Consider the following 15,116-nt stretch of genomic DNA (forward strand, 5'->3'; position numbering starts at 1 on the left):
TTAACACTGTGTGATATTCAGACTCTCACCATACAGCCACTGAGGTGGGCTTGGATTTTTTCTGGTTCCACATCCTTCAAATCCAGGATGTGCAGCTCAGACTTGGCCCCTTCCAGGATCTTCTTACAGTCCAGCATGCGCTGCTCAAAATTAGCAGGCTTCTGGAACAGCTGGTACTTTGTAGAGATTTCTCTGAGTTTCCTCTGAAGTGAAGCAAATGGAGGTTTTTCTTAATATGACAAATGTGTTCTACAAAAGCTGTACCTTTTCTTCATACTGGTAGCATCGGTTTTATATTTTCACTGCAGGTTAAATCTGCATATTCTAATGTTCTCCAGCAGAGGTCAGTGTTACCTGAAGGTGATCCAGCATGGTTCCACCACGGGCAGCCTTGCCATCAGTGGTAGGGGGAGGGAGATTGGCCACATTTCTTCTTCTCATCTCCTCCACTGTTACCTCGTGGGCTGCGATCTCTGCCCCGATGCTCTGAGGAGGAAGTGAAGTCAAGACTTAGGAAACACCATGAACATAAATGTTAAGGATTGCGTGTTTTACATTTCTATAAAAAAAAAAAATCACCAAGAGACAATTTGTGATTTATAAAATCCATGATGTCACAGCAAGAAACTCAACTCAATACTCCTTTAAACGAAGCAGGAAGAGCTACATGCTAATTGTTTTTTTGTTTTTTTTTTGACATGCTAATTGTTTTTTTTTTTCAGAATGTGTTGACTCCTGCTAGATGTTAATTAATTCACAACAGTTTATTAGCCGTGTACCTGAGGGGATTTGGAGAGGGATTAAGTCATTTCATTAACCTGACCATTAGTAAACAGAAATCCTGTACCTGTGCCTCCTGCGGGAGTTGGAAGGCGTCGACGCGGTCAGTGAGGTAGGAGGTGAGTGTGTGGTCCAGGTGGCTCAGAGACTCGTGCAAAGACTGCAGAGCCTGGTCGTTCTCCTTCAGTGTCTGGAGCTGCTGCTCCAGGCTGATCTGTCTGCTCACAGCCTGGACATATACACATATATATGTATATATTTATGATGTTAAATGATGTTATGGTTAGTAACTATTCAATGTTTCTGACCTGGTTGTTGAGCTGTTCGTAGCGAGAGTTGAAAGCCTCTAGTTTTTCACTGATGAGGTCGTCCAGTATGCCTCCATCGATCAGAGTCTGACCCAGCTCTCTGATCTGGGTACGGTTGTCCCCCGGGTGGCGGAGCACGCTCTCCAAAGACTGGTGGTGAAAGCAGAAAGAGATGGAGAAAGGAAGTCAATTTTGTGGTAGAAAATTTTAAAATTGCAAATGTAAAATGGGAAGAAAGGTTGCCAACAACAACAGCCTTACACAAAACCACAACAAACATCAGAGAGCAGAACTGCTTCACATTTCCACAAAACTCTGCCAGAGAAACTCAAAGGGATATGGAGGGAACGAGTACAAGTCAAACAGTAGAATCCAGTGATTTGGTTACACAAAAGAAAATCAGTTTTGGTTGCAGTGCATGAAAGGCAACAGTAGAGAGTGCAGATGGCTGCGCCAGATGACGGCCAGCCCCAAAAAGAAGAAGTTGAACCAAAAACAAAGAAGAAACATTGGACTGACATTTGTTAGCATTCAGCAGTCAGTCTGGATGTGGGGGTCATGAAATGTGCTTTTCTGTCCTCAGGGATGATGGACAGAGAGACAGGATGACCGGTCTCTTCCAGAGTCTGATTAGGAAAAAGGGAAACTATGGGGAGCGAGGGTTAATGTGTGTGTATGTTTTCTTTTTCATTGTATACTGCGTGTACTTGTTCATATGACTGAATGAGACTAGTACTAATACTTCTACTACATGTTTTGTTTTTTTTCAAATGTTCAACTCCAGCTTTTGTCCATATAGGGACACATTTTCAACTGTTTTTTTGGACTCTTCTTAAGAGCAGTTCAGCAACACTGACTTTTTTTAGTAACAGTATCCTCATCATCTGGCACTGTTTCTCATTCACCGTGTGTGTGTGTGATAAGGGTTTGCATATTTCAATCATTCAGTCATTTGTTGAGCCAGTTATTTAGTGTGTGTCTCTTACAAACACCTGTCTGGTTGATTTTGTAAAGACTTCTACACTAACATATTGTCAGGACATTTTACCAAGAAACTGAAGGCTGCACATCAGGGGTGTTTTGCCAATTTTTTTCCCCCCAGTAATTTCTGGCGTAGACGTACCTCCAGGGCTTCGTTGACAGCCTCTGTGCTCTCTGGCAGATTGTCACTAGCATGAACCTTCTCCTGCACAGTGTTGAGCCAATTCTGCTCCACATCCAGGTACTGCAGCAGCTCCATCCAACAGGACCAAACCTCCTGCAACACACAGGCAAACGCAGACACCTCATTATGTGCAATCAGAAAAAAACATGACAGCACGGTTGTTTTTGCCTTTTTCTTCATTCTTTAAAAAACAACCCCACTTCAAAGAATCAAAAAAAAAAGTTGAAATGGAGGCTGGTGACTCATAGACTCGAGGCAATAGATGTATGAGAGTATAAGCATAATTCCTGTAACAGGGTTTGATCTTCAACCTGCACAGACTCGGGGATGATGTTCGAAAAAACAAAGCCCCGAGCTACGAATCTTTAGACACAAACAAAACAATATTTATTTCACACATCTCTGGTTCAGGGCATGAAAGTCCAGCATGTAACCAACATGTCACTTTAACACTCAGTAACAAGAGCAGAGAGACTTGACCGGGCCTGTCCTCTACCGTCAAACGTGTTATTTCCACAGTTGGACCAGAGACAGAGAGACAAACACATTACCTCCAGAGTGTGACACTTGCTCTTGAAGCGGTCGCAGAGCTTGTGATAGTTGGCCAGAACCTGATCGAGCTCCACCGTCAGTTCCTGTCCCCTGCTACCACTTGGGGGCGTTGTTCTGGGGACCAACGTGTTGATGTTGTCTTTCAGGATCTTAACCTTCACCTCCTTCTGTAGTACGTCCTCTTTAGCCCTCTGTGGGTAAATGGAAACTGTTAAGGAACAACAACAACAACAACAACAACAACAACAGTGAAAGACCAGATCAGAACAGTGACACGGACCTTCATCTCCTCCAGCGACGCCTCCAGCTCTTCAGGACTCTTGTACTCAAAGTCCCTCATGAGAAACTCCTCATCCACTTGCGTCATCCATTCCTGCATCTCTGCCAAGTCCTTTCTCAGATTCACCTGCTTCTCCTGTCTCTCTACCACGTGTTCCTGATGTTTCAGCAGCTGGAACAAAATGACTGACAAGGTTAGAAATCTGTCCAAGAAAATCATTCATTTACCTTGTACTGTCTAACTTTTTTGCTGGAGCTGAGCCCTGCCACCATTGTACAAGAGTGGGATAAAGTTCACTAGTCCAATTTATTTAAGTTGACCGAGTTGGAAAATTACATTTATTAAAAATCCACGCAAAACACAAAGACCATGTACAAGACTACACTGCACGGGGACAAGTTGGAAAATTACATTTATTAAAAAACCCACGCAAAACACAAAGACCACCATCAACAACATGTACAAGACTACACTGCACGGGGACATTAGTAATCTACCTTACCTGTTTGCACAGTGTGTCCCATCTCGTCTTGAAGTCCTCCAGCTTCTCCTGCCCCCACTTGGTCAGTCCTGGGACTGCAGCTGCTTGTACAGCACTTACATTCTCTTCCATCTGCTTCAATGAACTTCCCACTGACTCTATCTCATTCACATACTCCTATTGGGAAAAACAATAGTATCCAGATTGACTAAGACTTTATATTTTATATTAGTTATTTATATAATAGCTTATATAATACTTTATGAAAAATAGCTTTTATCCAAATGAAGTAATTTTATCAGGGTTTTTTTTTACCTTGCACTGATTGAGCTCTTCACTCAGCCTTTCTGTGTCACCCAACACTGTGACATCATTCGACAACAGCTCCTGGACTGCATCCAGCCAACGCTCAACTTGTATCACACACACCTCAAAGAAGAAAAACAGTAAACAATTTTACTAGTTATTATGCCGTTCAAACCATCTTAAAAAGTATTTGCTGTATTTGCTGAAAAAAGAAAATTACCTGATTATCCTTCATGCTTCCCAGAATGCACTTCAGCGTCCCCAGCTCCTCCCGGGCCTTGGAGGAGAGTCGACTCCATCTTTGCATTTCTGTGGGATCGGAGGCTTGTTGTGTTTGCTCGATCTCCAGACACAGGCCCTGAGGATGAAAACAAGTTCAGGCTTAAGATGCCACGTCACAATGGTGTGCACGATAACTAGACGACTGTGGAAAAATGAATAACTGGAGAAGGGATTTGACACGTTTAAATATGAGCAACAACAATGTTCAGATGTCATATTAGGAGAAGACAGACACACTGTTCACATCTGAAAGAACAGACGCTTTTCACTGTATGTGTGAGGATAAAGTCAGAGATTTAAGATGACTACAATCTTACAGAGGATTTCACTGAATTAAAAGCAGTAAAATGTTAAAAAAAATACTCAATACTAGATGGTTAAGGTTTGCTTAAAAAGAACAAGTGTAAAAACAACACTGAGACTGTATGTCGTGGATCACAGACTGACCAACCACACTACAGTATGCAGTACATTAGAGCTACACTCCACTCCGTGCTCCTTCTCACAGACACCACGTCCCTATCTGCCCTGATAAGAGGAGCAAGGACTGGAGCAGCATTCCAGCAAGGATAGAGGAAGAGAAAGGTAACACACTGACCCACAACACAACATTTATGACTGAGAAGTACTCACTCACACACACACACACACACACAAACAGAGGTTTGAAACTGTATAAAAGGAAGTGAGTAGCTGATAAAGAGACTATTGTGTGTAGGAGAGGAAAAATACTCTGTACTCTGACATGAGTACAAGCCCATACACAAAGTATTACTCTTCAGAATGAAACCTCGTCTGGCTCAGGTTCAGAGGTCACATGTTTCAGTTGTCAGACACACATTATTCTTCTGTGATTTCTTTAATCCGGAGTCTAGACAGAAACCTCTCTGGATTAAACATCCTCGGACGACCCGGGCAGGAAATTAGAACAATTCAAATACGTGAAGACACAGATGTTATAAGAATATTATTTTAAAAGATACCAAGTGGAGAAAATGTTAAACTTAGTTCAACTTTCTTCAAAAATAAACCTCTGAAAATGATCATTAAACTGCTTTATAAAATGACTATTTTTAATGTTTTAGAGAGAAAATGTCATTACTTTCATTAACATGTAATGTAAATGTAAAAAATGTAAAAAAATGTAAAAAAAAAAAAAGACATAAAACTAAAAAAAAAAGATTCCTGTATTTGGAAATAAAGGACTTCACCTGCCATAGATTTGTTCATGTGAATTATTCACTGTAATTACAGAGTAACGACTGCATGGATATCAACATGTAAGAGTTCATAAACTTTATGTTCTCATATATTTTGCGTGTTTATCGCTGCATCTGTTTTTTTCATGGCGCCTACAAGAAAAAGAAACTGCATTCTCACCTGTGCCCGCTCCACGGCGCCCTCAGTGGTGGGAAGGTCTGCGATTCCTTCTCTCAGAGTGAGCAGCTTGGCCTCCAGGCCCTCCACCAGACCCTGTGCCTTTAGTTTGGCCTCAGCAGCAGCCAAAGCTGGGGAAAAAAACAAAACAAAACAAAGTTGCTTTATTTACAACAGCATGTCAGGAGGAAACTCACACACCTTTAAGTTGAAATAAATACAGTTACATATTACACTTTGGAGATTTTTCCTTGAGTTTGTACGGAATGAATTTCCCTTGAAAAGTTTCATTGAAGTTTCACGTGTGGACCACAGAGGGACAGTGATGTGGTTTCTCTTTGACCGTCACTCTGTACAAAAGCAGCCCAGACGGCTGGTTTATCAAAGAGAGACTACTCTTGCTATTTAAAGAACTATTATTGTGAGCTCAAGAACAACATTAGGAAAATAAATTGCTATTTACTTAAAGGACAAAGCCCGACTTCAGTGACGGCCTCAAACCCACATACATCACAGTCACGTCCACATCTGTCTGCTCCTCCTTTGCTCTCTTTCTCCCACTCTGTTTTAATTACCAGGTGATTTAACGCTTACACAATCTCACTGTGTTTATACCAACATAGTGCAGAGATGGAGTGTGACCGGAGGGGGGGTCGGGGGAGGGGGTGAGGAAGACAGAGAGAGCCACTGGCAGGAGACAAACTGCTCTGAAGCAGAAACAAAACTGTTTTCCTTGGCTCCAGTCCAGATCTTTATAGTCATAAAAGCCCAAGAGGCACAACAGAGGAGGACATTATTAGAACACACACTCAGTGTGACACACACACACATATAGAGCTATGGTCAGGGGGAGCAGAGCAGCACAGTCAAGCCTCCATTAACAGGCTCACTCTGTCCCCACAGCAGTGCATGTACATTTCAACAAGGTAATTTACTTCAAGGCCACTCCTGGTCCAAGTCATGTCCTCAGGTGGAGATGGAGGCCGGCAGTGGGGCCTGAGCTCACACACCATCCTCCTGCTTTACATTCATGCATCTGTGAGCTCTGGGAGGCCATATAAGGACATCATCTATTACCAGTGGCCAGCCAAGGATTGATATAAAAAGCTAATGTCAAATTTACACGAGCACCGTGGGCCTGAGCTGCGCTGATCCTGGCCATCACTCTCACAGTCTCCTTGTAAACCTACAAAAGCTGTGGGCCGAGAGCGGGGAGAGTGAAACGGATCCTTGTCTTAAAGGAGGTTTAAATCTCAGACACTGAAGCATTATGAAACGGGAGAACGCCTCGGGGAAGAAGGTTCCGTGGAAAAACGTCTCGACCTGCAGATTTTTTTGTTTCCTCTTCCTCGCAAAGTTTTGACTCTTAATTTTAGTTCAGCTGCTGTACCTTTGTTGACTTCCTGTTCTCGGCACTCCAGCCGCTGAAGCGTGGAGGCGCAGTGTGCAGACACCACCACCATGTTGTCTTTCAGAGAGGGCACGGTTCCCAAGGATCCAGTCTCTGCGGAAAGCTGCTCCAACCGTGGGCTTAGAGCAGTGACCTGGACGACACGAGACTGAGGAGAACAGAAGGAAGCAGAGAGTTGGTCTGTTTGCTCGCCACATCATTTTAATTCAGAAAGGATATTTATTGGTTTTCTTCTGCGAGCAGGGAGAAATGTAAATTACAGCACTGACGGGAAACAAAATTATTCCGTTGACTTCTCGATGAGCCAACCAAATTTGAATAATAATGCCTATAGAAAGTGAAGCACGAGGAGCAGCAGTCCCAGTCATTATTAGTGGTTTCTGGAGACTGTTTAACCAACTGCTTTGTCAACGATGCTGAAAGACTGTCCACTTCTTATTGACTTGTTTTTTTTTTTAAATCACAGTGAAATAAAGGAAGTGCATTAGGTCCTGGATGGAGTCATTCTTAACAATGACGAGCTGTAACATGCTGCCAGATCAATGTATATAAGAGAGACTTAAATCAAAGTGAAATAAATTAATTTACTCTTTAGGCATTTCCCTGAAATGTCTTCAGCAGTTAAGGCAACTTTTGGAACCATTTTTTTATTACGTCATCTGTGCCGTGCCACATCTAACAATCTGAATCTGGTCTCACCTGACATTCTCCACTCTGCTTTGTGAACCCACTCTGCTCTCACCTGACATTCTCCACTCTGCTTTCTCAGCTCAGCCTCATCACACTTTTCTACAGCCAACACTGTGTCCATCCAACGGTCCTGATCCTCCAGGTCACGGTCCAGTTCTGTCAGCTCGGCGGAAATGGCGCTGACACGGGCCTGGGTGTCGACCTGCTCACGTGCTGCCTCCAGCTCCCGGACGCAAAGATCCCACTCCATTTGAATCCGCTCTAAGTCCGTCTTCACTGGGTCCACACTCACACCTTCTGCAGAGGGACACAGAGGTCAAAGGTTCAACACAGAGTGCCCAGAGAGGATTAAAACATGGCAGTAGTAAAAACAGACACCACGGCTGAGGGAACAGTATGAAGTAAATGAGGGAGTAGTAGAAAGATTCACTCCACTGCCCTTAACTGTCAGCACAGAAGCGTAAACTCCTAAAAACTCCTTAAATGTCTTTTCATTTCATGAAGGTTATATGAAGTCAGCCGCCGTGCAGGCTCAGAGAGTTTTATCACTTCACACACAACTCAAACTGACTATTAAATACACCTAAAATACCCCAGAGCTGAGAGGAAAATCCTCTAGAAAGAACGCAACTTAAATAAAGATTTCTTTTTTCCTATAAAATCCTGAACATGTACAAAAATATTCATTATAGTCATACCTTTCTCCAAATTATCCATCATACTCCGTCCTTCTTGAATGACTTGATTTAATGTGCTCTCTTTTGCTTTGAGGTCCTGTTCCGAGCCCTGAAATGATACAAAGACAAACTATTTAAAATGCATCAAATTTAGAACTTTTTAGATTTATTTTTTTAGATGTCTTTACAGCAGGGTTACCTTCAGTTTCTCCTGCAGGCCTGATGCATCTAATGTAGTCTTTGGATGTGACGAAGCCAGAGCTTTAGTGGACGTCTTCCAGGTCTTCATCCAGGTCAGGAGGTCAGAAAGTTTATTTTCAAACCTATAAAAAAGAACATGAGAAATATGGAACACGACACAGGTCATGGATTTTTTACATCTTTTCTACAGTGAAAAGTGAAGAGAACAGAAGAAACATGAGAAATATGGATTTTTTTACATCTTTCCTACAGTGAAAAGTGAAGAGAACAGAAGAATTGTGTCCCAAATCCTACATTTTTCTAACTTCTGCGTCCGTCTCCACCAGTCGTTTCTTAGGTGGAGTAGGCGGAGCCAGCTCCTGGTCAGGCGACGAGGCAGCGGCCGCCACAGCAACTCCGTCCACAATGACTTGTTCTTCTGTTTGAGTCACTCCAGCATCTGTCACGGCCTCCATCACCTTCACAGGAAGAGTGAGTGTTGTGACAAAAAAGCACACAACACACACAAGTACATCGTCCAACCAAAAACCCAGAGTTTATTCTTCAATCATTAAGAACAATGTATGTTTAGGGTTTCATTTGGTTAATTTCTTCCTAATTCTCTCTCGGCTGAACACACCTGGAAGGAACAGTCCTCCAGCTTCTGCACCAGGTTGTCCCATCGATGTGCCAGATCTTCTGTGTCGGCCTCTATCTTGGCTCCAGCCTCTGGGCTTCGCAGTAATGAAATCACATCCTGTCCAGCATCAGACAGCTGGTCCAACGTCCGTCTCTTCTTCTCCATGTCGTCTTTTAGAATCTAGTGGATTAAAAGTGGAAAATTAAACTCTCAGTAATTAATCAAGCATCTGCCGTGACTGTTTTATATTTATTCATACTGTAAAATACTGCGTTGTCCATTATAATTCAGAGTTAATCGTACAACGGTGCAAAAGTAACTACCCAGAACTTCAACTACTACTTACTGCTAATAGGCGCACATTAGCATTCAGTTCACTGGGGTCCTTAAAGTTGCTCGTCTGTACTTTACTCAAAGCCTCCTCTTTCTCTGCCAACCACGTTCTGAACAAACTCTGCAGAAGTGGTGAGAAAACACAGTTGAAGTGAGTTGGTAAACACTGGGACACAAGATCAGAAAAAAAGCTCAAAGAACTTTTTGTACGTCTCAGTGAATCGTCAAGTGTTTGAGTTTGTTATTAGCAGTGCTTATTTAATCAGAGGGACGGACGGGAGGAGCGTGTTTGTACATCAGTCTTACCTGGTCCGACTGAAGCTGTTGCCAAACCATAAAGACTTCCTGCAGCTTGTGCCACCTCTCCTCCGTCCACCGACACACAGCTGCCCAGCGCTCGCCCAGTGACTAAAAAATTAACAATTTAAAAAAGCTTAAAAATTAAGACCTTTCTCAGAATTGTGCAAATTTTTCAGTTGGAGATTTTATCAGTTAAGCAAAAATGTAGCAGAGATTTTCAAGTCTTAGTCAAATCTCAGTTCTTTGTACTAAACTCCAAGTCGGGTCTCGAGTCTAAATCAGGTCATACTCAAGCACAAGTCAGGTCTCAGTCTTTGTACTCCAGTAACACAGCAAACTATTATTCAAATAAAACAGTGATGTTGAGTGGGGAACAACGAAGGTGAGCACTCTATTTAAAAACATACTTGTAGTTGCTCCTCTAGGGCAGCGGTGGCGCTCTCACCACTGTTCTCATCCACCACAACCACCATGTGTGTCAGAGAGTTGACTTTCACCTGCTCTGCCTCCAGGTCATTTTGAAGCTCCTGAACAGACATACAGGATGTTCAGGATTTAAGTAGCACATACACTATTTACTCCATTAGACAATTACACTACGTTATTACACAATTACTCAATAAAACCATTGACATAGGCAGAAGGTCGGTGCAATTTTCTGAATTCAGGCAAAAAAAATTTGTTTTATATAATTTTAGTCAGTTAATCTGTGTTTACTTTGAGTTGCTCTATGTGCTCTTTGTAAACTTCCAGGTCATTGGCCGCACGTTGAACCTCCATCCTTCTGATTCGGTCCTCAGTTTCCGTCAGCCAATCAGAAAGCTGCTGCAGCTGCTGCTGCTGGAGATCCATCAGGACCTCATGGAGCCTAGAGAAGGAAAACAAGGAAGTGCAACAGCACAGTCAGGCTAGTGTAGGAGCAGAAAGAAAATAAATATTTATGAAAAGATGGGAAGATAAAATATTTAATATATATATATAATTATATATATATATATTGTGTGTGACAGGGAAATGAACACTGGAATGAGCACCAGTGTTGTGCATAGACTCAAGGGAGTATATGTGATAAGAAACACGTGTGTCTGATTATAAATAAATGTGAGTTTGAATTTTATCATTTTTTTCTGCCTTTTTTATGAATTTATCTTTTTGGCATTACTGACAGAAAAGCAGTTTAAAAAAAAAGATCTAAGATGGTTGTACTGTGTAAAAATTCATGATGCAAGACAAATAATGAAAGAATTTTAATATTAATGAATAAACAAAAAACAATATAAAAAATATATTTGGTGTCTGGCAGAAAGACACAGGCCTGGCACTGAGGCACAGTGCTACACACAGACTTTATGGTTTTTACAACAGTGTGAAGCGTGACTCTATACCTGGCCTGGCGATCCATACTATCCACTCGCAGGTTCTCCCAGCGAGAGTTGAGGAGTGCCATCTGCTCCCGGATTTCATTCTCCTCTTCTTCTGTCAGACTTCCCTGAGAAATAAGTTGGTTTCCAGCTTGCAGCACGTTGCCCACACTGCTCTGATGTGCTGTCAGTTCCATCATATATTTCTGTAGAGGAAGCAGGAGTAAATGGTTAATGATAAAGGGACCTTGTTTACCGGAGAGACGTAAAAAAGGCACAGTACAAAGGTTTATTATACCAATGAAACTGACAACAGAGGCAGAGTGATGCCTTAGTTGTCCTAGGGAAAAATAAAGCTGGTCTATCCATCCATATCCAACAACAACAACAACAACAACAATAATAATTATACATTTAAAACTATTATTATTATTATAATTATTATTACATTTAAAACAATTATTATAATTATTATTAATTCATTCTATTTTTATTGTTTCATATGCTTAAAGCTGTCTGTCTTGCCACTACAATTACTGGTTACAGACAAAAGGAAAAGTGCAAAATAAACAAAGATACTTTTATTCAAAGCACCTTTTACTTATCAAAAATACTGCCTGGTGTCAGATGTAAAAACTTTAGTTTGTTTTCTCCATGGGCTTCTTTCTACATTTGGTCCAAGTTGGACCAACAATCCGTCCTGAGATCATCTGAGTTCAGGACATCTGCCTTAAAGCAGACATCAAAACGCTTGTATCTTTTTCCATGTAAGACTTTAACAATAGAACAATGCATTTCAGTTGCAGCGTGTTTAGCCCAAAGAGTTAACTGTGCGTGTGTGAAGGTAAAGAATGTCTTCATGTGAGTCTTTTTTTAATTCAGTTTAACTCCCTGGCAAGCTCCCCTATAAATCTCCATGGACTCCATGTTGGCACTTGGCTCCTACACACTAACATCTGGAAGTGTTTTTCTCCCCACCCTCTACCTTCTCCTGGTGCAGACCTTGAAGACATTAAGCAGAAGTGCTGGGCATCAACCTCTTAAAAAGCAAGTGTGGAACATCAGTGCAGGGAAAACGTATTAAGAAGTGAGGTGAAAGTGGAGGATCAGGGTTGTTATTTACTGTGATATAGAAGGAAACGGGTCTGTTTTCTTTGATACCTCGGGATGAATAATCATTGTAGGTTGTGAGTTTGAGTCCGATGATTTAAATCAAGCTTTGCTGTTGAATCTGGATTAGATAATTGAACAACATTTCAACAGCTTTAGCTGGAATACCCAGACATTAACCTTCACATATGTTCACATTCCAACCACCGTGAATCCATTCAGAAGTCGTCTTTTTACACACACACACCTACAGACACAGACCTCGGATACTATTTCCTCTTTAACAAGTCCTCTGCATGGGACCAAGGGCTGCTACTGTGCTCTGTGTGTGTCACTGCTTAAGACAAACTCCTGGCATTCCCACCATGTATGCAGCATGTAGTTTCCTGACCAAGAAAAGTCCCTGCTCTCATGAACTAAACTAATCACAGCTTCATTCATGTCCCCCTGACCCAGGTCGGCCCTGGGGCCTCGTCCTACCTCGTGGGTGTGAAACTGTTCCTTCACTTCTTCCACATCTGTAGACACATCCTCCTGAATTATCAAGGTGTCCTCAGCCTCAAGCAGCCAAGTCAAAACTTCCTCCAGCGTGGTCTGGTAACTGTCCAGGTCCACCTCCAGCAAACTGCCCTCCAACTCCACCTCTGTCTCTGTCAGGGTGCTGGGGGTCTGCGGACGGGGGCTGCTGCTGGTTTTCTCCATCTGTGCAGTCTGGAAGAACAGAGTTATAAAGTTAGAATTTAACATTTGAAGGCTCACTGAACCAAATGTATGTTTAAAGTTGAACTTGAACATGATGGAGTTGATGTATTTGTTGCAATATTGTTGTTGTTTTTTTAATTTTTTTTATACTGCTCTTCTTCTCTGTGTTCTTCAAATATATGTATGTTATAAAAGAGTACTTCTTAGTACTACTTATCTCATCAAGTCAATGACCTGCGGTGGTAACTCAGCTCCCATTACTGTTCCATTACTTGCTTATTCTGAGTTTCCCTGATACAAGTGACAGACCCATGGTAACATTAATAATTCATTCAAATACTTTGTACTGGTACTAGATACGTGCCAAACCGGCAACCCAATACTCCATTAATGAGAAGAAAAAAAATGGCTTCACGGTTGGGTTGAACTCAGACCCACTGTACGTCACCCTGTTACCCACAATGCCGTGCCATCTCCAACTTTTACCACTGCCCTCTGGTTCATCACATATTTAACTAAAACCCACCCAGGGAAGTATCATGAGGGAGCGCAGTATCAGTGACTACACATATGACAAATACTCCTACTCATACTGTACTTTATCAGCACAATTCAAACTCTGCTCAGGATAAAACAGGTGTTGGTACTTTGTCACATTTACGTGGCCAGACCTGTAGAGGCTGAAGCTCCTGAGCAGCAATGCTAATCAAAGATGTCATTTCTCAAACCCCTGTATTTGACCTGTTCTGTGAATTTCATTAGTGACACATCAAACGGCAAGTGTTAAAATAGGAGCAGACATGTGGGCGGAGCCTGTGCTGCCCCGGAGCATGTGGAGTGACCTGCTCTGCCCAGTTAAGACACACACACACAAAAAAACACAACTGGAGGCCTATTATGGGATGCTGGGAGGTGCCCCTGGCATGTTGGGCAGGTCAGTCCTCATTCTGCAAATAGCAGCAGGTTGATTCACCTTATTTTCATTACGCTTGAAGAAAATAACAGGCATCACATGGACATAACATGTGCGAGTGCCACACTTTTGGTCCTCTGGTAGGAGAATTAAATAATAGAATTACAAATTCTATTACAATTTTAAAAAAATGTTTGGAGCTGAATTGAAAATGAAAAGTCTGTGCTGCAGCAGTGGCTACACCAGGAAAAAGATGCCAGAAATGCTCAAGGGTGTGTAGAGGGAGCAGCACGACAACAGGCTAAATGTGCTGTTGTTTACCAGCCTGAAATTAAAAAGCTATTACATCTATGTAGCAAAAGGTCACCCGCTGAAAATATTCAATGACCTTTTGGAGACTTTGAAAAAAAAAAAAAAAAAGTCACAAAAGAGCTTCAAATCGCCTCGCTGGGCCGTTTTAGGCTGGTAGAGAGAAACAGGCAAAAAGGAATGAAGACAGAGAGAGAGTGAAAGTGTGTGTGGCACGGAGAGAGCTGCAGCCTTGATCTATTTATTGATTTGAATGACTGTAAAATAGTTGTGGTCGTGCTGCACAGAACCCTTTATTATAACCACATGATTTGCTCAACTTTAATCTCACATTCATCACTTTTGCAGCTGCAATGCTGCAGCATGTGATATAGAACCATGTGCTGTAATAATCAGCGACCAAAACATCCCATAACTTCACTGCTATTAATATAAAACCCAGGGAAAAGAAAAACGGAAAAAAATATTTACACTCAAACCCCTAATGTAAGAATGGGTGTGGGACTGAAACGCAGGCCCAGAAACAAAGAAGCTTTATTTCTCCTCCACTGCAGCTTCATGATGAAGCATCTCTTCCTACGAGGAGGTGAGAAGAGTGCCAGGAAAGTAATCCTCATGTTGGACCAATCAAAGCGCTGTTAAATAAGACTTTCCAGAAACTTATTCCATCGTGTGTGAAATATGTGGACAATAAAAAGTTGGTGGTAGTTTTTTTTTTCTTTTTTTGGATGAAGGGAGGGAGAAGAGTACTGAGGTGAGAATCCACCCGACGCAGGCGTAGGTTAAACTCAACTAAATTTGACCAAGTATTTCTATTTTATTCCAGACTCCGGTCCCTGTCAGTAAAAATGGGAGACTGGAGGAAGCGAACGTACTCAACCACCAAAGCGCCGACACGATGAGTGCTCAAATAACCTGCCTTGTCAATCCTGTGCAGAACACACACTCCACTCCTCACC

At 42.0% G+C, this 15,116-nt stretch overlaps 1 protein-coding gene across 1 annotated transcript in view; it reads right to left on the reverse strand.

Annotated features, from left to right (window-relative positions):
• utrn (utrophin) overlaps positions 1–15,116 on the reverse strand; it is a 118,668-nt gene that overhangs the window by 90,330 nt on the left and 13,222 nt on the right. The window contains 23 exon segments of the mRNA XM_025056654.1: positions 30–203; positions 355–486; positions 848–1,009; positions 1,089–1,238; positions 2,212–2,346; positions 2,805–2,996; positions 3,086–3,256; positions 3,588–3,743; positions 3,882–3,995; positions 4,093–4,230; positions 5,535–5,662; positions 6,922–7,090; positions 7,685–7,929; positions 8,331–8,418; positions 8,509–8,632; positions 8,805–8,968; positions 9,130–9,309; positions 9,476–9,583; positions 9,769–9,870; positions 10,170–10,289; positions 10,480–10,630; positions 11,148–11,329; positions 12,714–12,944. Of these exon segments, the coding sequence (XP_024912422.1) occupies positions 30–203; positions 355–486; positions 848–1,009; positions 1,089–1,238; positions 2,212–2,346; positions 2,805–2,996; positions 3,086–3,256; positions 3,588–3,743; positions 3,882–3,995; positions 4,093–4,230; positions 5,535–5,662; positions 6,922–7,090; positions 7,685–7,929; positions 8,331–8,418; positions 8,509–8,632; positions 8,805–8,968; positions 9,130–9,309; positions 9,476–9,583; positions 9,769–9,870; positions 10,170–10,289; positions 10,480–10,630; positions 11,148–11,329; positions 12,714–12,944 (3,516 nt within the window).

This window comes from Cynoglossus semilaevis, chromosome 7, assembly GCF_000523025.1.
Source record: "Cynoglossus semilaevis isolate Cse_v1.0 chromosome 7, Cse_v1.0, whole genome shotgun sequence".
Lineage (NCBI taxonomy): Eukaryota > Metazoa > Chordata > Actinopteri > Pleuronectiformes > Cynoglossidae > Cynoglossus > Cynoglossus semilaevis.